General features: G+C 47.9%; 3 protein-coding genes across 3 annotated transcripts; all 3 read right to left on the bottom strand.

The window, feature by feature from the left end:
• On the bottom strand, positions 1–6340 carry LOC134417003 (endonuclease domain-containing 1 protein-like). Its single transcript, XM_063153663.1, has 3 exons — positions 6203–6340; positions 3850–4168; positions 1–1831 (listed from the first exon to the last, which is right to left on the bottom strand). The coding sequence occupies exons 2-3, from the start codon at positions 4132–4134 to the stop codon at positions 1271–1273; spliced, it is 846 nt and encodes a 281-aa protein (XP_063009733.1). The 5' UTR covers positions 4135–4168; positions 6203–6340; the 3' UTR covers positions 1–1270.
• A 5418-nt stretch (positions 6341–11758) lies between these two features.
• LOC134417002 (endonuclease domain-containing 1 protein-like) lies at positions 11759–17183 on the bottom strand. The gene is made up of 3 exons (XM_063153662.1): positions 16905–17183; positions 14069–14387; positions 11759–12931 (listed from the first exon to the last, which is right to left on the bottom strand). Exons 2-3 carry the CDS (start codon positions 14351–14353, stop codon positions 12386–12388), a joined length of 831 nt encoding a protein of 276 aa, XP_063009732.1. The 5' UTR covers positions 14354–14387; positions 16905–17183; the 3' UTR covers positions 11759–12385.
• A 2403-nt stretch (positions 17184–19586) lies between these two features.
• On the bottom strand, positions 19587–22899 carry LOC134417948 (endonuclease domain-containing 1 protein-like). The gene is made up of 2 exons (XM_063155815.1): positions 22460–22899; positions 19587–20425 (listed from the first exon to the last, which is right to left on the bottom strand). Exons 1-2 carry the CDS (start codon positions 22739–22741, stop codon positions 19886–19888), a joined length of 822 nt encoding a protein of 273 aa, XP_063011885.1. The 5' UTR covers positions 22742–22899; the 3' UTR covers positions 19587–19885.
• Positions 22900–23475: the final 576 nt, after the last annotated feature.

The following is a 23475-nucleotide window of genomic DNA, read 5'->3' as shown; positions in this document are numbered from 1 at the left end:
TGCAGCAAATCACTTTTATTGTAAGCTCTTGCAAACTCCATGATGGGGCACACATTGATCTTTGACAAGCATTGAATACATTTCCCCAAATCAGTTTCCCATCAATCTGCAGAAAAGCTTCAGAAGCAGAGCAGAGCATGAAGGTGTCCAAGGAGTGCAGCACAGGAATTCAGCTTTGGCTGCTCCAAGCTCTCTATGGATCTGATGCCAAAGCCTGCCTCTCTGATACAACAGCTGCTGCTCTCAAGGTGCACTTTCAAAAGCAAGCAAACAAAAGCATGTGCCAGGATCACAGAATCACTGAATTGTTGTGTTTTGGAGGGACTTCTCAGGACCTTCTAGTCCACGCTCCAGGCTCCAGCAGGATCAGCTAGAGCAGGTTGTCCAGAATCATGTATTGTTGGGCTTTGGGCATCTCCAGACATGGAGATCTACAGACAGGATCTCTGGGCACCCTGAGGCGCCCTGGTGCCACAGCCTGGCTAAGGAGGTGAGGGACAAGTCAGCTGCACACTCTTGGGGACAGCTGAGGAGGAGAGGACTCGTTCCTCAGAGCTCTCTCCTGACATGGGCAGCAAAGCAAAGCAGCTGGAGGCTCTGCCCACATCTTTGTGCCTTTGAGCAGAGCAGGAGGTGCCCTGAGGGACAGAGCTGGAAACACACCAGAGAAGGAAGCAGCACAGACTCTGACCAGGACATTTGTCCCCCTCTACCCTGCTCTGCTCAGACCCCACCTGCAGTGCTGCCTCCAGCTCTGGGCCCACAGCACAAGAAGGATCCAAAGCTGTTGGAGTGCAGTCCCGTGGAGGCCATGAAGGTGCTCCAAGGGCTGGGGTGTGTCTGCTCTGGGGAGAGGGTGAGAGAGCTGGGGATGTTCAGCCTGGAGAAGACTGCTGAGAGTGCAGTACATCAAGGACCTCCAAGAGGGCTGGAGAGGGTATTTGGACAAGGGTATGGAGTGAGAGGACAGGAGGGAATGGTTTCACACTAATGGAGGCAGGGTTAGATGGGAAATTATAAAGCAGTAAATTACAGTGAGCAGGCTGTGGTACGAGTAAATGTTACCCAGAGCTGTTTGACTGCCCCATCCCTGGAAGGGCTCAAGGCCAGGCTGGGGAGGGCTTGGAACAAGCTGGTGTAGTGGAAGGTGTCCCTTCCCATGGATACAGGTGAGAATGAGATGATCTTTAGGGCTTTAAGGTCCCATCCAAACCAACCACTCTGTGATTCTGTGATTCTATGATATGTGGGAAAAGCCCCCGAGGCTATTCTAATGATTATGCGAGGCTTTTTTCCGGGGACATGCATTGTTGAACAGAGTAACCGTTCCACCATAGAGCTCAGTCAACCTCTCCTCCAGCTCCCCCAGGCTGAGCTCCTCCACCTGGTTCTTGTCATTCTCAGCAATGGCCCCCCAAGCGTCTTGGGGCTCTTCGTCCCCCAGGCAGCAGGCAGCTGACCAGATGTGGCTGGGTCTGTTCACCCTGTTGTCAGATACGTAGGTGTTCCCAGGCACAGCACCTGTGATCACGTAGGTGGTTTTACAGTCCTCGGTGTTTTTCTTCATTGTTTTATCCTCATAGACCCTCCACTTGCCGTTGTTGAGAATGCTGTCCTGGGGCACTATGTTGGTAAAGGTGAAGGTAGCCATTTTACTCACATCGTTATCCATATGCCCAGTGGGACTCAAATGGCCATGCACCAAACTCTTCAGTCCTCTGTAGTCATCACGCACAGCCTGGCTCTTTTTGATATCGTCTAGGGAGATTTTGCATTTATCCTTGAGGTATGACTCTGTTTCCATATCATTAAGATTACACTTACCTGTGAGCTGTACAGGGAAAAAGAAAGAAGTGTTAGAATGGGGAATGGGAGTTATGGAGAAGATTTCCCTGAAGCAGAAGTCTCACATGGTCAAATCCCAATTTTTGTCATCTCAGTGTATGAAAATGAATGAATCTGAGAGAAATCATAGACATGACCAACCCACACGAACACAAAAGCTTAAAAGGGCAACCAGCTCAGAATCTGACTGCTCTCAGTTTGACTTGTGACCTTTCTGATCCTGCCTCCAGCCTGTGCTGGGAGAATGGATGCATGCACGAGACAAGAAGCATTTCCCAATCCCAGGATTGAAAGGTAATTTTGGTGGGACTTCATCTCCGCTGCCACCTGCTCCCCTTTCCTCCTGCCTTCACAGCCCAAATCTGCCTAGGGCTCTCCCTGGATCCCATCACACCACACTGTGATGCTGTGATTCTGTGATTTTATGTGTTGTTGCTACAAGTGTATCCCAGTCCTGGAACACCAGAGGTTGCCTCCTGTAACCCCATACATAGGGAGAAGTGTCAGGAAATCAGTCCTGGAGCTGAGGTTTCCCTGGGAGCGCTACAGTTCATTGAAGGATGAACAGTTTTGCTCAATAGGCAAAAAGATCTCAATGTGAATGGAATCTGTTACAGCAGTGCTGAGAATGTGTCCCAGAGCTGATCTGGGCCAGGGAGAATGTTCTGCAGCATCACTGCAAAGAAGTTACAAATGATCAGCCTCTGAGAGGCGCCTCTCATCCCAAAAGTGTGCTTTTTTTTAAGGGAAACTAAATACTCCAAAAAGGACTCAGGAGAAAATCAACAAAATCAAAGGTTTTTTGGAAGGCCAGGGTCCAATGTCCAGGAGGAAAATGCCAGGTTAGATAGGCATTGAAGCATTCTGGTCTAATGGCAAGTGGCCTGGTCCATGCAAGGCAATTGGACTGAGATGATCTTTAAGGTTTTTTCAACATAAACCATTCTATGATTTACCAAAAAAAGAGAATGTGGAGGCTGCAGGGGCGCAAGACCAGATTAGGTGCTTGAGTTCCTATGCATAAGATGAAAAGATGATTTTTTTCATAACTTTAACATCACTTGGTTCATCTTTAGAGAAACATATTGAGCCTTCCTTTGGAGTAGGGCATGTGGCTTCCTTCTCTGGCTCACCTTCCCCCAAATGCTGTCCTGCTACTCTGTCCTTAGCAATGACAGGAATTGCTTCTTTATCTCTTCTGCAATTGGCCTGGCCTGTTCTCCTGAGGTTTGTCTGAAGGACATTTGGGAAGGCTCTAGAACTTGTGGAGTTCTGTCTGTCTGCTGAATCCTTCTGGACCAAGCCTGAGCCAAAGGTGCTCAGGGGTCACTGCCCATGGGTGAAGATCCCACCCTTGTGACTGGACCAACACTGATGCTCCTCCCTTTGCACTGCCTGCAGTGCAATGTCCCTCCAGAAATCCCTGCACAGTTAACCTGACCCTCTCATCTCCAGTGCCTTTTCCCTGAGGCTTTGTCCCCTGGGCAATCTCACCCCATACTGTGTTTCTCCTCACTTCTCTCACACCAATCAAAGGCTGTTTAACACTTCACTGGGAGCAGATAAGCTCTGCCAGGGATGCAGAACAGCTCAGGGCAAAGTGGGGATCAGAGCCCAGCAGGACTGTTGGTCCCTCAAGTTTTGCCTCTCCTGGATGCCTTTTCCCCATCCCTTGGTCAGCCAGCAGAGCAGGGCACAGGGAGGGGAAGCATTTGACTTTGTCATGTCATGCCAAGTAATGTGATTTGCTGTTCCTGTCAGGTGAGGGCAGAGAGCTGGGCACCTTTGGGATGTGATTCATCTCATGATTCTGCTGATGTCTCAGGTGCATCAGAGGAACCATGTGGTGCAGGTGTTTGAAGTTCAATGAGGAAATTCCCATCCAGTGCATCCATTTGCATGTGTTTAGAGGGGTGTTATGAAATACAAGTGGTAATTTAAATCCTGCAGCTCATCTCTGAATGGTTGGAGGGTCATGTGATGTGCTATAAGAGAGACACTCACCTGAGGCTCAACAAACCACCATCCTCGAGGTCTCTTCTCTTCTACAGGCTGGTATTTGTAAGCAGAGTACACTGGAATTCTCCTGTCTCTGTCGTACAGGGTGGCATAGTGATACGAGTTCCTGAAGCGCTGACAGATCCGGGCTGAGTTATGTGGGTTCAGGGCATCATTTGGAAAGGTCCCCGAATAGAAGAACTGAGGACAGCTATTAAAGGAGTCCACCACCTCGCTGTGTCCCAGCCAGAGGCAGCTGGCCAACACCTGCAGCAGCAGCAGCCCCAGCATGGTGGCAGGATTTCAGTGAAGGGCTCTTGCTCCCCTGGAAGGCAAATGCAGAGGGACACTCAGCTTGGAGGGAGCAGGTCATGGCCTGGAGCCTTTGTGTGCAGGGGGACAGAGCTGGGAGAGGAGGGCACCATGAGAGACCAGGAAAGGAGTCATTTCTGTCCTCCTGCATGTGGAAAAATCACGAGGGCAATAACAGTAGAACCAAAAACAGGGCTTAGGAGCCAATAGGAGGCAGCAGTGGGAGCACTCAGCCTGTAGGAGGAAAGAGCCAAACCCACCAGGACTGCAATCAGCTCTCACAGCAAAGGGATCTTGCAACTGAGGCACAGCCCTGGGACAAGGTCGCCTTTGCCCACCTCCCTCCTGCTCTCAGCACCTTCCCACAGCACACACCTGCAGCTGGGCACGGACTCTGCTCAGCCCCCTGCCATGCTCAGCTGGGCTTTAATCTCATGGGCCATTGGGCAGGCAGAGAACAGCAATGCTGCACTGCCTACAGCTCTCTGGCCCCATCCAGGTTCACACAGACACTCAGCTCTTCCAGTCAGACCCAATACTGAACCCCAAATCATCCACCTGGGCTCCTGCCTCTCAGCTGACATGGGGCCATGGGTGTCCTGCTGCTCACCTTGCATTTCCACGTTATCCAACCCCAGACTCTGAACTTGCAGGCACATGGAGGGAGCAAATGAAGGGGCCAAGCAGATGGCAGCAGCAAGCATGAGGGATAACACCTCTATCTTATCAGCACAGTGGCTGCTGCAATGCCAGCCCTGAGGGGCAGCTCTTGCCCTGGTTGCTTGGGATTCGTGCTGATGCCCATCTTCAGCTTTGCTGATTGATTTCCCTGGACTGGCAAAGGCACCATTGCAGGAATTTCTTGGACAGCAACCTGTCCTGTCCTGTCTTTCTCAGTGCTGATGGGATTTTCAGCAGTCAGTAAGATCATTCCTTTATGAGAACAATGCTGAAAAGCTCCCTGGGATGATGGCAAACACACGAGGGGCTTTGTCTCCCTTCAGAGGCAGCAGAGGTTTGGGAGAGCAGGGATGCTTCCATTTGCATTGCCAGACACTCATTGGACAGATTTAATATCATCAGCATTTGGGATAAGGCAGCTGGGACAGGCAGCTCAAAGGGTTCCTGGCACACAAAGCTGCCACAGCCTCTAAAGCACAAAGCCCACCTTGGGCTGGCCAGGGGCTGAGCTCAGCACTGCTGAAGGCTTGACAAGTCCCCTTGCACATTTGCCCTTGTCTTCTTCTTCTCCCTGCCCCTCATCTCTCCATTTCCACTGGATTCAGGATGCTGAGCTGCACACAGCCCTGCTCTGACCCAAGATATCTGGTCCTTTTTCTCTTTTCCAGCCATGGATCGGGAATGTGGTGACCAATGAGCTGCAAACTGAGAACTGCAACTACCAGTCGGGACTTTTTACAGTACTCTGCAGAGCACGGCTGTATCTGCCCCAAATAAAGCAGAGAAGGGTCTGAAAAGTCCATCTGCATGACCCACACCATGAGTGGGTTAATATCTACTTTAACAGATTCATAGAAATGTATGTACCATGAGAAGGAGCAGCACAGGATTCTGCTTGCAGCCCCAAAGTGGCAGAGGAATCTCAAATGCCTCTGCTGCAGTCTCACACTCTCTGGGTTTATATGCTCTCCAGGAAGAGGCAGTTGTTGGATTTTCCAAGAAGATTTTTGTGTAACTTTTCCTGGGAATTTAGACCACACCTGTGTTTGTCTCGAGGTTTTTCACAAGGTCATGGATGGATTTTTAATACTCAATAAACTCCCCCTTCCTTCTTATTCTGCAGTTTGATATTAATTTTTAGGTGAGCCTGCTTGAGTTTCTTTCCCAAATCATTCCTTCTGTCTGTACTCTCCTGACTGACAGAAAACAACAAAGTCCTGCAAAATTCAGTGCATGCATAAGCTCTGATTCCTCCTTGGAGCTCAGCAGCTCCAGCCTAGGCTTTGTCCATGTAGATATTTTTTTCAGAAAGTCAGGAGAGATTTTTAATATTGGAATCAATGATGAGGAGGGAGGAACAGCTTACCTTGGTGCAGAGTCTCAGAACAGGCAGCTGAACTGTTCCTTCTGTCTTCTCCCACGAGAAAGGAGTGTTTGAAACCTCAGGAGTGCACCTGCAATATATACCCTTTCAAAAATTTCCCCATTGTTATAAACAAGGAATTCTACAGAATAGAGAAGTTATCTATTTTTATTCAGGGGATATTTTCACACCCACCCTGAAATGTGCTGACTGTTGTTTGTTATCATTTCCCCAGAATTTCTCTCAAATTTTCTTACTTGTAGCATGGTATGTCAGGATCAGTCAACTATACACCCAGTCATAAAGTTTCCCTTTTTTGTAAACAGTGAATTCCACAGAAAAGAGAAGTTTTCTATTTTTATTTAGGGAGTTTGTTCACACCCACTCTAAAAGGTGTTGACAATTGTTTTAGTTTCCTCAGAATTTCTCCCAAATTTGCTGCCTTGCAGCATGGCATGTCAGGGTCAGCTAACAGGGTCTGGTGGGTTCCTTGATCATTTCATCAATCCCACCAGCTGCAGCTGCTGCTGCTCCAGCACCTACACGTGTTTCTGCTCCCAACAGAACAGCTCTGCTGACACTGGATGGACTGGCCTGACTCTGATACACTCAGATATTCACAGTCTGTCCTTCTGCAGCCTCCCAGAACATCATTGCCATGGCCAGGCTACAAATATTCTCTTGCCTGGTTGCCATGGCTGTGTGACAGCTCCATCCCAGCAGCCTGGGAAGGGGAAGGCTCTGGGGATACCTCAGAGCACCTGCCAGTACTTGAGGAGTCTACAGGAGAGCTGGAGACAGACTCTGCACAAGGGCATGGGGCTGACAGGTGTGCTGGGTTCAGAGTTAATATTTTTGTCAGTGGCAGGTGTGGGGCTGTGGTATGGAGTTGTGCTGAACACTGATTTGATAACACAGAGATGTTTCTGGTATTGCTGGGCAGAACTCTCACAGAGGCAAGGCATTTTGTGCTTTTTGTACTGCCAGGCTGGCGAGGAGGCTGGGGGTACCTGGGAGGTTGGGAGGAGACACATTCAGGACAGGTGAGCCCAACTGACCAGAGGATATTCCAGAGCATGAGGCATCATGCTGAGGATACAAGGTCAGGGGAAGGAGGAGAAAGGAGGAGAAGATTGGAGTGGTGGGTTTTGTCTTCTGAGGTAGCTGTTAGGTGGGATGTGGCCCTGCTCTCCTGGAGATGGCTGAACACCTTTCGATCCATGGGAAATGGTGAAGGAATTCCTTGATGTGCTTTGCTTGTGTGCTCAGCCTTTGCTTTCCCTGTCCAACTCTCTGTATCTCCATCCAGGAGTTTTCCAGCTTTTCCCCTTCCAGTTCTCTCCCTGATCCTGGTGGTCGGGGAGGGAGGGAGGGGTTTTGTGGAACGTGGCTGCTGGCTGGGGTTAAACCACAGCATTGGGCCAAGCTGAAAGGGCTTGAAATGGAAGGAGTGTTGGTATAGAAAGGATATTAAGAAGATATTTGTTATTGTGGGGTGGTGAAGCCCCAGCACAGGTTGCCTACAGAAGCTGAGACTGCCCCATGACTGCAAGTGTCCATGGCCAGACTGGCTGTGGGTTGGAGCAACCTGGGATAGTGGAAGGTGTCCCTGCCTATGGGAGGGCACGGATGTAGGCTGGTCATTAAGGTCCTTTCCAAGCCAAAATATTCTGTCATTCAATGACCATTCATTCACTCAAATCTAAATGTGACATCATGCTGAGAGTATAAAGTGAGGGAAAGGAGGGGCATTTGGAATGATGAGTTTTGTAGCTGGGTTTTGTAGCTTCCCAGGTAGCTGTTAGGTGGGATGTGGCCCTGCTCTCCTGGAGGTGGCGGAACACCTTTCTATCCATGGGAAATGGTGAAGGAATTCCTTGATGTGCCTTGCTTTTGTGCTCAGCCTTTGCTTTCCCTGTTAAACTGTCTCTATCTCCACCCAGGAGTTTTCCAGCTTTTCCCCTTCCAGTTATCTCCATGATCCTGGTGGTCGGGGAGGGAGGGAGCGGCTGCGTGGGACGTGCCTGCTGGCTGGGGCTAAACCACAGCATTGGGACAGAATTCACAGAATTCACAGAATAACTTTGTTGGGAGAGACCCTCAAGATGATCAAGTCCAACTCATGCCCCAACATCTTAACTAAACCATGGCACTGAGTGCCACATCCAGTCTTTTTTTAAACACTTCCAGGGATGGTGACTCCACCACCACCCTGGGCAGATCATTCCAGAACTTCTTCACTCTTTCAGTGAAAAACTTTTTCCTAGTATCCAGCCTGTATTTCCCTTGACACAGTTTGAGACAAGTTGAAACAGCTTGAAATGGAAGGAGTGTAGGTTTAGAGTGGATATTAGGAAGGTATTTGTGACTGTGGAGCTGGTGAAGCCCCAGCAGAGGCATCCCACAGAAGCTAGGACTGCCCCAATGCTTCAAGTGTCCATGGCCATGCTGGCTGAGGCTTAGAGCAACCTGAGATAGTGGAAGGTGTCCCTGCCTATGGGCGTGCATGGAAGTAGCTGGTCATTAAGTTCCTTTCCAACCCAAAGTATTCTGTCATTCAATGACCATTCATTCACTCAAATCTAAATTGGACTCATTTTCTCCCATTTCCAAAAGTCCAGGAATAATAGAATGATGAGTTGGTTTCTAGTGTCCAGAAGAAGTGTGTTAGACCAAAGTTGGTTTAAACTTGCTGGTTGAGTCCTGTGGTTTCCTTTGTCTCTGTCAACATGGGACTGATGTCTTAAACAAAGTGGGGTTTAGCCAGAATGAGGGAGAAGGCCAAGAAGAAGCAGATCTGGTGGAGGTGGGGTAAATTCCTCCTTTCTGATGAGGCCCAACTGACAGAACAAAGCAGGGCCCAACAGTGGTCACATCATGAGAAGGGGCCATAAACCATCAAAGATCCCCAAAATGTCCCCCAACTCCACAGTGCTGCATGACCCAGTGTACAACACCTCCCAGGGGAAAAGTGGGGAAACCCCACATCATCCTGAATTCACAGAACCCATTGGACTCTTTGTTGCACAGGACCCTACCCCCAAAGGATCAAGAGTAAGGACATCAAAGTTGCTGTCTCATTGCAGGAGCCATGGGGGTATCTCGTACGACCTGTTGGCACCTCGACCCAAATTTTCATCCTCACTTGTTAGAGAAGTATGTGGAGTGTGATGCTGACACTTGGGTGAGTGTTATGGCATCCTCTGTTCATGTTTGGACACTGAACCTCCTGCAAGGAGGGACATTGTTACTTTACTGCTGGTGGAAATTTCAGTGGTAAGCAACTTGTGGTTTATAGATGAGGTGAACCTGCAATCCAGCACTGCAGCAAGTAAACTTTATTGTAATTGCCTGTGTTGGGACTGAGCAAGGTGAAGGTCACAACCCTTACACTGCTGTGCTGGTAGCTGCACAGGTGTTGATAAGAGACCAGTTTTTTGGCTACTGCAAAGCAGCACTGTCCCTCTGACATTCCTTCCCCCATCAAAGGGGATAGGAGTGGGCAAGTTCCTGGGTGGGGACACAGGTAGGCCAGCTGACCTAAATTAGCCAAAGAGATATTTCATAGCATTTGACTTCAGCTCAGATATATAAGCTAAGGGAGAGAGAATGAAGGAGGGGTGTGTGTGAGTTTTCAATGCTGGCCTTCTAGAGGAATTGTGCCCTGCTTCCCAGGAAGTGTCTGAACATCATTGTTGATGTGAAGTAGTGACTGGATTTTGCTCTCTTTAGCTCTTGCACACCAGGCACACACCTTCCTGGAGAGAGTGTGTGGGTGTGGGTGTGGGTGGGTGGAGATTCCTCCTTGGAGTGGAAATGCCTCTCAAGGTCACTTCTCAAGGCTGAGCCAATGAGATTTGATCATGGTCATTGGTATGGGTGATCTCTATTTAATTGTTTTTGCTGGTTTTAATATAACTGCTTTAATATATTTGCTTCAATACTGCTTCATAGAGCACTATATTATACTAGTAGTTATAGCTTCCATACTGTGAACTAAATAATTCTGATTGACATATTTTTGCTTTATCATTATAATCCTAATCATATATAATTACAATAATATGCATGGTTTGCAATCCTCAAACCTATGGGACAAGTTGTATAAAGTTTCAATTACGTCTATATAATCCTTTAGATGGAAACAATTGACAAAATCTGGAGCTCAGATTGGATCCAGCTGAACCCAGACAGCTCCCTGAGAAGAAGTTTACCAAGCCAGGGAGTCCTTTCTGGAGCTCGTGACTCAACAGTAAAGTTTCTCTATTAACCTTTGCCTGAAGCTCCCATTCTGCCCACAAAACCATTTTCAAGGAAAAGGGACTCCCCACAAGATCCCTAAATGTTCATGGTCAAAAGGAACAACAAAAATCAGAAGACATGTAAAATTCCACAAGGCTTTATTAGTAAATTACACACTTGGCGTTGAAACTGTTATGTTAGTCCCTAAACTACTCTATAAGCAAGTTGGCAGTGGGTATCCTTTTATATAAATTTTCCTGACCAGAAAACAGGTTTCTCACTTCTTAATGGAAGATAGATATCATGTGACGTCTGCTCTCTCAGACCTTCCTGGAAATGAATCAGGGGTCTTTGGGAGCCTTGGGTTGTCTTGTTCCCTTCTACAGTCCATTTGTCCCCCTGTATTATGTTCTGGTGAGACCTCACCTGCAGGGCAGCCTCCAGCTCTGGGATCCACAACAGAAGAAGGTGGCAAAGCTGTTGGAGTCCAGAGGAGGCCACAAAGATGCTCCAAGAGCTGGAGCACATCTGCTCTGGAGAGAGGGTGAGAGAGCTGAAGGTGAGGGAGCCTGGAGAAAGGACTCTCGGGAGAATTTGGACGCCTTCCAAATGGTTTTAAATGAGGAAGGGACTTTGGACAAGGGTATGGAGTGACGGGACAAGAGGGAACAGCTTTAAACTGAAAGCAGATGGGGTTAGATTAGATGTTAAGAAGAAATTCTTTACCGTGAGAGTGGTGAGGCCCTGGCATAGGTGGTCCAGAGGAGTTGTGGCAGCTTCATCCCTGGAAGTGTTCAAAGCCAGGCTGGACAGTGCCATGGGCTGCTCCATCCCTGGAAGTGTTCAAAGCCAGGCTGGACAGTGCCATGGGCTGCTCCATCCCTGGAAGTGTTCAAAGCCAGGCTGGACAGTGCCATGGGCTGCTCCATCCCTGGAAGCGTTCAAAGCCAGGCTGGACAGTGCCATGGGCTGCTCCATCCCTGGAAGCGTTCAAAGCCAGGCTGGACAGTGCCATGGGCTGCTCCATCCCTGGAAGCGTTCAAAGCCAGGCTGGACAGTGCCATGGGCTGCTCCATCCCTGGAAGTGTTCAAAGCCAGGCTGGACAGTGTCACAGGCTGACCGCTTGGAGATGACCATGGCTAGCCCAGGCTCCTGACCCGTGCCAAGAGTGGCTGCTCCCTGTCTGCCCCTTGGGCTGCTCTGGGAGGCAGAAAAGCAGGGCTGCCTCACCCTCAGAGGCAGCAAAGCTGCTCTGTGCAGCTGCTGCTAGAATCCTGAGTCAGGGAGTCCGGAGTGAAGGAAAAGAGAGGGATCACTTGTATAGGTTCTCAAAAAGCTTTAATCTGACAGGATCCAGGAACAAGTGACAGTTCCAACAGGGTAACAGCATCTTAAGTATGGGGGAGGGAACATGGGGAGGATACAAACTTGGACCAATGGTGAGACAGCTGGGGGGGCACAAGGCGGGATACACATCATGACATCCAGTGGGACACAACAGGGGAGGAGAGCAGGCCAAGCAGAGCAATAGGTATTCCAGGGATCCAGGATGGACATAGAAGTTTCTGGAAACAAAGATAGGGTTTCTGTGAAGGACAAAGGATGAGGGCAGGGTCTCCCTGAGTGGCAGGGAAGATTCTGAAATAAGGGGTTGGTCTTTAGGTAGATGGACAGGGGAATGGGTGGACATTGCTCAGGAACAAACCAATATGTATGGGGTACAACTGAAACAAACAAATTTGAACTTATAACACGACAATTTCATAACAAAGAAACTTACTAGCACGGGACAGGGCTTGGAGCCACCAAGGATAGTGGAAGGTGTCCCTGCTCATGGCTCAGGAGCAGGGACGGTCATTGAAATTCCTTGAAACCGAAACTTTTCTGTGGTTCTATGACATATGGCAAAAGCTCCTGAGCCTGTTCCAGTCAGGATGTGAGGCTTATTCTCGGGGACAGTCACTGTCAAACAGAGAAACCTGTCCCCTCCCATAGAGCTCAGTTAATGTGTCCTCCAGCTCTCCCAGTGTGAGGAGCTGAACCTGGTTCCTGTCATTCTCAGCGATGACCGCCCAAGCCTTTATGTAGTTGTTGTCCACCACGCAGCAGGCAGCTGACCAGAGGTGGCTGGGTTTATTAACCCTCCCCTTGGCAATGTAGTTGTTCCCAGGCACAGCACCCACGATGACATAGGTGGTTTTGCAGTCCTGGGTCCTCCTGATCATCGTTTGCTGCTCGTAGTTGTTCCAGGCGCCGCCGTTGAGTTTCTCATCCTGGGGCACTATGTTGGTGAGGGTGAAGGTGGCCACCCTGCTGCTGTAGTCATCGTGGTGGCCATTGGGGTTCAAATGGCCCCGGTTCAAACCCGTCAGGTTCTTGTAGTCATGAAGGATAGCCTGGCTCTGGCTGAGTTTCTCTAAGGTGACATTGTATTGATTTAAGAGTGTCCACTCTTTTTCCATACTTTTGGGATAAGTTGGGCCAATCAGCTTCACAGAAAATAAAAAGAAAAAGGTGTTAGTACTGGGGATGAGCATAATTGAACAGATTTCCCTAGAGCAGAAGTGTCTGAGTGTCAAGATCCTGTTTTTTGTCTGTTCCTGATGTGGTACAATACCAGATTAGTTGCTTGAGTTCCTATGAGGAACTCAAAGTGCAATCAAACTGCAAACATTTTTTTTTGTTTCAGAAATTAATTTCACATTTAGTGCATTATATTTAGCTGTCCTTTGGAACACTACATATGAATTTCTTCTGTGGTTCATTTTCACTTAAATCAATCCTGCCCCTCTGTCCTTAGCAATGACATAAATTTCCTCTTTTTGTGTACATTATTTGATTGGCCTGTTTTCCTAAAGTCCTGAAGTTTGACTGAAAGATATCTGGGAGATCTCTGTTGGTTTTGGAGTTCTGTCTGTCTGCTGGCTCCTCCTAGACCATGTCTGGGCCAAAGGTGCTCAGGGGTCACTGCCCATGGATGGAGATCCCACCCTTGTGACTGGACCAACACTGACGCTCCTCCCTTTGCACTGCCTGAAATGTCCCTCCAGAAATCCCTGCCCAGTGAACCTGACCCTCTCATCTCCGGTGCCTTTTCCCTCAAGGCTTTGTCCCTGGGCCATCTCACTCCCTTCTGAGTTTCTCCTCACTTCTCTCACACCAACCACAAAGCCTGTTTGACACTTCACTGGGAGCAGATAAGCTCTGCCAGGGATGCAGAACAGCTCAGGGCAAAGTGGGGATCAGAGCCGAGCAGGACTGTTGGTCCCTCAAGTTTTGTCTCTCCTGGATGCCTTTTCCCCATCCCTTGGTCACCCAGCAGAGCAGGGCACAGGGAGGGGAAGCATTTGACTTTGTCATGTCATGCCAAGTAATGTGATTTGCTGTTCCTGTCAGGTGAAGGCAGAGAGCTGGGCACCTTTGGGATGTGATTCATCTCATGCTCCTGCTGATGTCTCAGATGCATGAGAGGAATCATGTGATGAACATGTTTGAAGTAAAATGAGGAGAATCCTGTCCAGTGGGTCCATTTGCATGTGTTTAGTGGGTTGGTACAAAATAGAAATGGTTATTGTAATACTGCTTTTAATGACTGGAGGGTGATGTGCTGTAAGAGAGACACTCACCTGAGGCTCAACCAGCCAAGTTTTAGGTCTTTTGCCTGGTCCAGGTTGGTAGATGTAAGCAGAGTAGACAGGAATACGCATCTTCCTGTCATACAGGGTGGCAAAGTAGTACTGGTTCTTGTAGCGCTGGCAGATCCAGGCTGGTTTCTGTGGCTCCAGGGCTTCATTCGGGGGGATCTCCCGGAAAAAAAACTGAGGACATGAAGTTTCAAAGGACTTCACCACCTCGCTGTGTCCCAGCCAGAGGCAGCTGGCCAACACCTGCAGCAGCAGCAGCCCCAGCATGGTGGCAGGATTTCAGTGAAGGGCTCTTGCTCCCCTGGAAGGCAAATGCAGAGGAGGGGACAATGAGAGACCAAGGAGGGGGTAACTTCTGTCCTCATGGGTATGGAAAAATCATCAATGCTATGGGGTTGTGCAGGGAGATGACTGGGGATAAAAGGATAGTGTTACAGGAGAAAATACATTTGCTCCTCCCTGTATGAAACACAGTCAGCATGCCTGGCCTCGCACACACAAGGAGGACTAAATCTAAGGTGGGCCTAAACAGCAGGTGGAGTGGAGTGGAGACACCATGGCCCAGGCTCTGTCAAAACCCTTGCAGAGGAGACACCTTGGTGGCGTTTTCTAGCTGATAATCTGCGTGACAACTGAAAACCATAAGAGACAAATGAAGATGTCCTGCTGCTGAATCAGCAACCATGGCAAAATTCCTCTCCTTGGACTGACGCACATGCCCATCCCAAGGTTACTGCAGGTACTTTACTGAGATATCCACCCCCAGGGCATGAGAGCCCCTCACTGAGAAAGATGTTTGACTACATGCAAACACCACCTAAATGTAAAGAAATAGTGTAAAAGTGAATTAAAAATGGAGAGAAGTGATGGAAGACTCCATTGTAACTTCTGGAGTCAATTGATGGGCTGAACCTGCCTTCTCTCCCTTAGAGATGCCTATTGGGTAAGAATCCGACTTTAAGCATGCTGAATGATTACCTCAAGCCAGCTTTTGCTGAGGAGTATATTGTTCTGAATTAATATCTCACTTAATATCTCAAGTAAGTCCTTCAGGGGGAGTGGCAGTTTCTGGTGGTGGATAAAGGTGTGCAGACCCAGGAGGGCTTTCTCTGGTTGGTGTGTGACCCTGAACAAGTCAGTCAAACGCTCCAACCCAGAGAACTGTTCAGTGAAGGATCCCTACCACAGGACACCAACAGGCCGAGAAGGGTTTTGGCTTTCATGTGGCAGTAACAGGCTGAACACACACTGAAGGGTTGTGCACATTTCCCTTTTTCACATGAGAGGATGAAATCTAAAATAGGCTTTAAGTGCCCAGAGGAGGCAATGGTGGGGGCATAGTCTGTCTGAGGGGTGTCCCAAACCTACCCAATGTTTAAACAGCTCTCAAGGCAAAGTTATCACGGAACTGAGATATGGCACTGGGACAAGGTCACCTTTTCCAGCCTATTTAAGCTGAGCTCAGAGCTCAGCTTTGCACTGGCACTGGAGAAAAAAAACCTTTGACAAAACAGGGCTGGGAAGCCCCTATTTCCAAACATGATCTCATAGAATCACAGAACATGCTGAGTTGGAATGGACCCATCAGGATCATTGGGTCCAACTTCTGGCCCTGCCCAGGACAGCCCCAGAAATCCAACCATTTTCCTGAGAGTGTTGTACAAACACATTTTGTACTCAGGCAGGTGTGGTGATGTGACCACTTCCCAGGGGAGTCTGTTTCAGGACTCAACCACTTTCTGGGTGAAAAACTTCTTCGTGATATCCAGCTTAAATCTTCCCTGACTCAGTTTCAGGCCATTATCAGTCCCTCCTGCTCTCATCACCTTCCCACAGCACACACCTGCAGCTGGGCACGGACTCTGCTCAGCCCCCTGCCATGCTCAGCTGGGCTTTAATCTCATGGGCCATTGGGCAGGCAGAGAACAGCAATGCTGCACTGCCTACAGCTCTCTGGCCCCATCCAGGTTCACACAGACACTCAGCTCTTCCAGTCAGACCCAACACTGAACCCCAAATCATCCACCCGGGCTCCTGCCTCTCAGCTGACATTGGGGTATTAAGCTACATATCCCCAGGCTCTGATGCAAGACATCTGGTCCTCTTCCTCTTTAGCAACCCTGTGACCAGTAAGCTGGAAACTAAGAACAGGAAGAACAAGTGGTGACTTTTTACAGTACTCTGCAGAACATGCCCACAGCTGCCCCAAATCAAGTAGACAAGTTCCTGAAAAGTCCTTTTGTATGACCCCCTCCACAAGCTTCAAATGTATTTAGCTGACTTAATGTCTAACTTAATATCAGATATATAGAAACCAGCCTACCGTGGGAAGGAGCGGCACAGGATTCTGCTTGAGCCCCAAAGTGGCAGAGGAGTCTCAAATGCCTCTGCTGCAGTCTCAGACTGGCTGTTTCTATATGAGCTCCAAGTAGGCAGAGCTGTTAGGTTTCCCACAGTGTTTAGAGGGAGTTTGTCCAGGAGTTCAGCCACCTGTGTTTGTCCAGAGGCCTCTTGCAAGGTCATGGGTGGAGTTTTAGTGCTCAATAAACTCACCCCTCCTTCTTATTAACAGTTTGATGTTAATTTTCCAGGTGATTTGGCTTGAAATTCTTTCCCAGATCATTCCTTCTGTCCTCCTTTACAGAAAGTGCTAAAGAGCTGCAAAATTCAGTGCATGCATAAACTCTCCTTGCTCCTTGGAGAGCAGATGTTGGAACTCAGCAACTCCAGCCTAGGCTTTGCCTATATGTATTTATTCCAAAGCTCAGGAAAGTCCTGAAATTTTGGAGTAAATGGTGAGAAAGGAGCAAGAGCTTACCTTGAAGCAGAGTCTCAGAACAGGCAGCTGAAGAGTTCCTTTCTTCTTCACCCTGGAGAAACACTTGGCTGATCCCTCAGGAGTCCCAGTGCAATATATACCTGGTCATAAATCTGGCCGTTGTCATAAACAGGGAATTTCACTGAAAAGAAAGGTTTTCTGTTATTATTCAAGGATATTTGTTCATGACCACCCTGAAGTGGGGTGACAGTTGCTATTTGCAATTTCCTCAGGATTTCTCCCAGGTTCTTGCAGCATCATGTGTCAGGGGAAAATAACTGGGTCTGGTGACTTATCTGTTCATTTCCTCATTCCCCATGAATGGGGACCTACATGTGTTTCTGTTCCTGGCAGAACATCTCTTGTGGCATGAGACTGACTGGCCTGTCTCTGAGTACACCCAGATGTTCACACTCTGCTCTTCTGCAGCCTCTCAGAACACAGTTAGTAGGGTCAGGCTGCATATTTTCCCTTGCCTGATTGCAAAGGCTTTGTAAGAGCCCTTATTCATGCAAAGCCTTCTTCTGGGAAGGCTCTGGGAGACCTTAGAGCTCCTTCAGTACCTGAGAGTGCTTCACGTGGAGAGGAGCTTTTGAGAAAGGTTTGGAGTGACAGGACAACAGGGAGCAGCTCTAAACTGACAGAAGGCAGAGCTAGATTAGATGTTAGGATTACATTTTAGTCTCTAAAAGAGCAGGCTCAGGGCATTCTACAATTGCCTGAAAGGAGGTTGTAATGAGGTTGAAATTGGTCTCTTCTACCATGCCAGCAGTGAGAGGACCAGAGGAAAAGGCTTTAAGATGAGACAGGGGAAATTCATATTAGATGTAGAAAAAACACTTTCAACTGTCATGTTGCCAAACAATGGAAAAGGTTGCCCAGAGAGGTGCTGGAGTTACCATCCCTGGAGGTGTTTCAGTGGCATTTGGATTTGGCCCTGGGTGATACGGATTAGTGTTTTAAGGTTTACAGTGGTATTGCTGAGAGGATGGTGTGACAGGATGACCTTTGAGGTCTATTTCAACCTTGAATTCTGTCATTCAGTAATTCTGTGAAACTGATTCCTTCTTCTTCTTTGCTTCCCAAGTATTTCACAAGCTTGCTGTGGAGGACAGGGCATTTCTGGGTACTGCCAGGGGTAAAGGTCCCCAGGACAGCCCAAGGAGGTGATGGAGGTAGGATTCATGGAGTTGGTCAATCATTCATAGTTCCAGAGCCTGGAAAGCTGAAGCAGTGGACATGGGATGAGCAGGAATGAGGATGAGTGTGGTCTCAAGCCCCAGACAGTGTGCAGAGGTGGGTGAGCAAGTCAGAAGATGCCCCTGAATGTACTGGGATGTCTTTCAGCCTAAAATAGCACTGATGTCCTGGGAACTGTGACATTACTGGTAGTAGAAATTTCAGCAAGAAGGAGGAACTTGTGGTTTATACATGAGATGACCCAACCAACCAGCACTGCAGAAAATAAATTTTATTATGAACTACTCAAGAAGTAAATTATCTGTCCTGTGATGACCTTTTGATTATGACATTGAATACTGTTGGGATCGATAAAATTAGAGGGTTTTGAGAAAGTGGTAAAAAAGACAGGCTTCAGACAGCAGATTTGTGAACATTGCTAATGCAGCAGAAAAGTTTTCTAAGCTGTAGTGCAGACATGAGAAATAGAACAATAGGCCTATGTGATTTGCCCTTTTAGGTTGCAACAAGTTTATTTAGTGTATTTCTTTAGAAGGTTAATATGAATGAGTCTCTGTGCTTTGTCTCTCATAAACGAGCCATTGTGTTAGAGAATAGGTCTCTGTTGTGTTAACTACAGTTACGTGTGTTTCATATGATTAAATAGAATTATTGTCAATATGTTTTTGCTCTATGCGTGATTGGCTGAAACTTGGACTGAGATGGCTTTATGCTATGCTGTAACATTACTTTTCCCTACATTCTATTTGAATCAGCGAGCTGTTCACATCTTTTGTCTCCATTGTCATAACAATGTACTGAGACTGATGTTTGCAATAAACAGCTCACAACACTGATTCTTGTGTCTCGTCTCTGTTCATAGTTGTATATAAGCTGCTGACAGCAGAATACATTGAATACATTGAATATATTGAACATATTTCACCAAATCAGTTCCCCGTACTTTTGCGGAAAAGCTTCAGAAGCAGGGCAGAGAATTAAGGTATCCAAAGAGTGCATCACAGAAATTTATCTTTGGCTGCTCAAAGCTTCCTTTATATCTAATGCCTCATCCTGCCTGCCTGATACCACAGGTGCTGCTTTCAAAAGCAATCAAACAAAAGCATGTCTCAGGATCACATTATCACTGAATTGTTGAGTGTGGGAGGGACCACTCAAAATCTTCTAGTCCATATCCTTGATCAAGGAGGGTCATCTAGAGAAGGTTGTCCAGAATCTTGTCCTTGCACCTGGAGTGCTGTGTCCAGGTCTGGGGCCCACAACAAGAGAAGGACTAAAAATATACTGGAGTGGAGTCCAGTGGAGGCCACGAAAATGTTTCATGGTCTGGAACATCTCTGTTCTGGAGACAGGCTGAGACAGCTGAGTGTGCTCAGCCTTGACAAGAAAAGGCTGTGGAGAGAAGTTCAATCCCCTTCCACTACCTAGAAGTTCACCAAGAGATCTGAGAGGGATTTTGGAAAAGGGCATGGAGTGACAGGACAAGAGAGAATGGTTTCACACTGACAAAGGGCAGGGTTACAAGAGATGTTCGGGAGAAATTCTGTACTGAGGGGGTGGGGAGGCCCTGTCACAGAGTGAGCAGAGAAGCTGTGGCTGTCCCATCCCTGGAAGTGTTGGATGGGGCTTGGAGCAACCTGGTGTAGTGGAAGGTGTCACTGCACAGGGAAAGGGATGGAAGAAGATGATCTTTGAAATCCCATAACACACAAAGCATTCTGTGATTCTAATGGCATGTGGGAAAAGCTCATGAGCCTTTTCCACCCAGGATATGAGGTTTGTTAGGGGGGACAGGCACTGTGGAACAGAGAAACCTGTCCCCTCCCGTAGAGCTGGGTCAAGTTGGCCTCCAGTTGTGCTCGTGTGAGGTTCTGCACCCGGTTCATGTTGTTTCCAGCAATGGCTGCCCAAGTCTTCATGGTGGTGTTGGTCTGGCAGCAGGCAGCTGACCAGATGTGGCTGGGCACATTAACCCTGTTATTGGAGATGTAGGTGTTCCCAGGCACAGCACCCGTGATCACGTAGGTCCTTGTACAGCCCTGGGTATTCCGAGCCATCGTTTGGTTCTCGTAGTCTTTCCACTGGCCTTTGTTGAGTGTGCTGTTCTGAGGCACTATGTTGGTGAGGGTGAAGGTAGCTGTCTTGTTGTTGTTGCCACTTTGGTGGCCACTGGGGCTCAAGTGACCACGGTCCAAACCCTGGAGGTTTTTGTAGTCTTGGTTGATAGCCTGACTCTGGCCAATTTGCTGTGGAGTGATCTTGTATTGATTACGGATGGACTTCTCTGTATCCATATCCATGGAATAAGCTGAGTTGATCAGCTTGAGAGGGTAAGAAGAGGAAAAGGTGTCAGTACTGAGGATGCATGTAATGAAACAGATTTCCATGGAGCAGAAGGCTCTGATGCTCAAAATTCCATGTTTTGTCATCTCAGTGTAGGAAAATGTATGACTCTGAGAAAAATCATACACATGCCCCTCCTGCATGAAGGCAAGAGCTTTAAAGGGCAAGCAGCTCAGAATCTGAGTGCTCTCAGTTGCACTTGTGACCTTTGTGATCCAGCCTGCAACCTGTGCTGGGAGCATAGATGGATGCATGAGACAAGGAGCATTTTCCCTCCTAGGATTGAAGTTGATTTTGGCGAGAGACCTTCCCTGCCAAATCTGCTTCCCTTTCCTCCTGTCTCCACAGCCCAAATCTGCCCTGGGCTCTCCCTGGATCCCCTCACGCCACACTGTGATCCTGTGATTTTGCAATTCTGCGATTCTGTGATTTTATGTGGGGTTGCTACAGGTGCACCCCGTCCTGGAACACCAGAGGTTGTCTCCTGTAACCCCATACACAGGGAGATGTGTCAGGAAATCAGTCCTGGAGCTGAAGTTTCCCTGGGAGGGCTGCAGTTCATTCAAGGATGAACAGTTTTGCTCAGTAAGCAAAAAGATCTCAATTTGAATGTAATCTGTTACAGCAGTGCTGGGAATGTGTCTCAGAACTGATCTGGGCCAGGGAGAATTTTCTGCAGCATCATTGGTATGAAATAAAAAAACATCAGCTTCTGAGAGGAGCCTTTACTCCCAAAAGAGTCCTGGGGAAACTAAATACTCCAAAACTTCCTTTGGAGAAAGTTACTAAAATCAAAGGTTTTTCAGGTATCCTGTGTCCAGGGTGTAGGAAGAAAAGGCCAGTGATGGGTTTGGGGCATGCTGGTCTGGAGGCACATGGCCTGTCCCATGCAGGGGGTTTGGATTGAGATGATATCTAAGGTTCCTTTCAACACAAACCACTCTATGATTCTATGATTCTACAAAAAGACAGAAGTTTTTTTCCCTCCCTAATGTGGAGACTGCAATGGTGCAAGACCAAATTAGTTCCTCATGTTCATGTGAGTAACAAGTGCAAATGGTTATTTTTTTCATATCTTAAATATGTTGTTGTTCATCTTTAGGGAAGCATATTTAGCCTTCCTCTGGAACTGGACATTAAGATCTTGCACATTTTCACTAAAATCTCTCCTCCTACTCTGCTCATAGAAAGGTCCTGAATGTGTTGTTCTTCTTTTCCTTAATTGATCTGGCCTGTCTTATTGAAGTTTGTCTTGAAGGACATTTGTCTCCTCTAGAGCTTGTGGAGTTCTGTCTGTCTGCTGGATCCTTCTGGACCAAGCCTGAGCCAAAGGTGCTCAGGGGTCACTGCCCATGGGTGAAGATCCCACCCTTGTGACTGGACCAACACTGATGCTCCTCACTTTGCACTGCCTGAAATGTCCCTCCAGAGATCCCTGCACAGTTAACCTGACCCTCTCATCTCCAGTGCCTTTTCCCTCAAGGCTTTGTCCCTGGGCAATCTCACCCCATACTGTGTTTCTCCTCACTTCTCTCACACCAATCAAAGCCTGTTTGACTCTTCACTGGGAGCAGATAGGCTCTGCCAGGGATGCAGAACAGCTCAGGGCAAAGTGGGGATCAGAGCCCAGCAGGACTGTTGGTCCCTCAAGTTTTGCCTCTCCTGGATGCCTTTTCCCCATCACTTGGTCGGCCAGCAGAGCAGGGCACAGGGAGGGGAAGCATTTGACTTTGTCATGTCATGCCAAGTAATGTGATTTGCTGTTCCTGTCAGGTGAAGGCAGAGAGCTGGGCACCTTTGGGATGTGATTCATCTCATGCTCCTGCTGATGTCTCAGATGCATGAGAGGAATCATGTGATGAACATGTTTGAAGTTCAATTACAAGAATCTTGTCCAGTGGGTCCATTTGAATGTGGGTAAGGGAAGTGGGAAGAAATAGAAAAGTTGGGTTGAGTGCTGCAGCTCATCTCTGAGTGCCTGGAGGGTGTTGTGCTGTAAGACAGCCACTCACCTGAGGCTCAGCATACCAGTTTGGAGATCTGCTTCCAGATCCAGGCTGGTAGATGTAAGCAGAGTACACTGGAATTCTCCTGTCTCTGTCGTACAGGGTGGCATAGTGATACGAGTTCCTGAAGTGCTGACAGATCCAGGCTGGGTTCTGTGGATTCAGGGCATTATTTGGGGGAATCCGTGCATAGAAGAACTGAGGACAAGTTGTAAAGGAGGTCACCACCTCACTGTGTCCCAGCCAGAGGCAGCTGGCCAACACCTGCAGCAGCAGCAGCCCCAGCATGGTGGCAGGATTTCAGTGAAGGGCTCTTGCTCTCTGGAAGGCAAATGCAGAGGGACACTCAGCTGGGAGAGCTGATAATGCACTGTGCAGGTGGGACATAGCTGGCAGAGGAGCTGACTATTCCCACTGCTCATTCATTGACAACTAAACTGGATTCATTTTCCTCCACTTCCAGAACTCCAGGAATGCAGTAATAACATCTTGGTTGTTATAACCAGATATGGTTATGAAGTATTTCTCAAACAAGTCCTGAGGTCTATGAGCTCATGGTTTTGCATTTCACTGGTTTTTAATAAAAATCTCTGCTCCAGTGCCTATTTACTGGATCTTCTCTGCGTGTCGAGTTAGTGGAGGCACTGCCTACATGTTGCCCTTAGCTGTGTACTTTCTGGATGAGAGATGTTCACTGAGCTCTGCTGCCCATTGATCCAATTCCCCTGTGGTCTGTTCCATAAGAAAAACCTCCATTTCTTCTACTTGTAAAAAATTCTCTTGGATCCTCCAGTCTTCTTACAGTTGTGAGATCAGAGTGTCCTACATGAAGTACTTTTGGTAAGTTTTCCATATCATGGCAAAAAAAAGACCTAACAGGATTTAGAGCACTTTTTAGTGAAATTGTTTTGAAGTCTGGATCTGGCCTCTCCCAGTGGATGTTCTCCAGATTTCTCCCTCAGTTTTCTTTCTATCAGATGCTAAATGCAGCAGTCCAACCTCATGATAAAACAGGGCAAGTT

The sequence above is a fragment of the Melospiza melodia genome, chromosome 4 (genome assembly GCF_035770615.1).
Source record: "Melospiza melodia melodia isolate bMelMel2 chromosome 4, bMelMel2.pri, whole genome shotgun sequence".
Classification (NCBI taxonomy): domain Eukaryota; kingdom Metazoa; phylum Chordata; class Aves; order Passeriformes; family Passerellidae; genus Melospiza; species Melospiza melodia.
The sequence above is the reverse complement of the archived record's forward strand: the minus strand, read 5'-3'. Positions and strand labels throughout refer to the sequence as shown.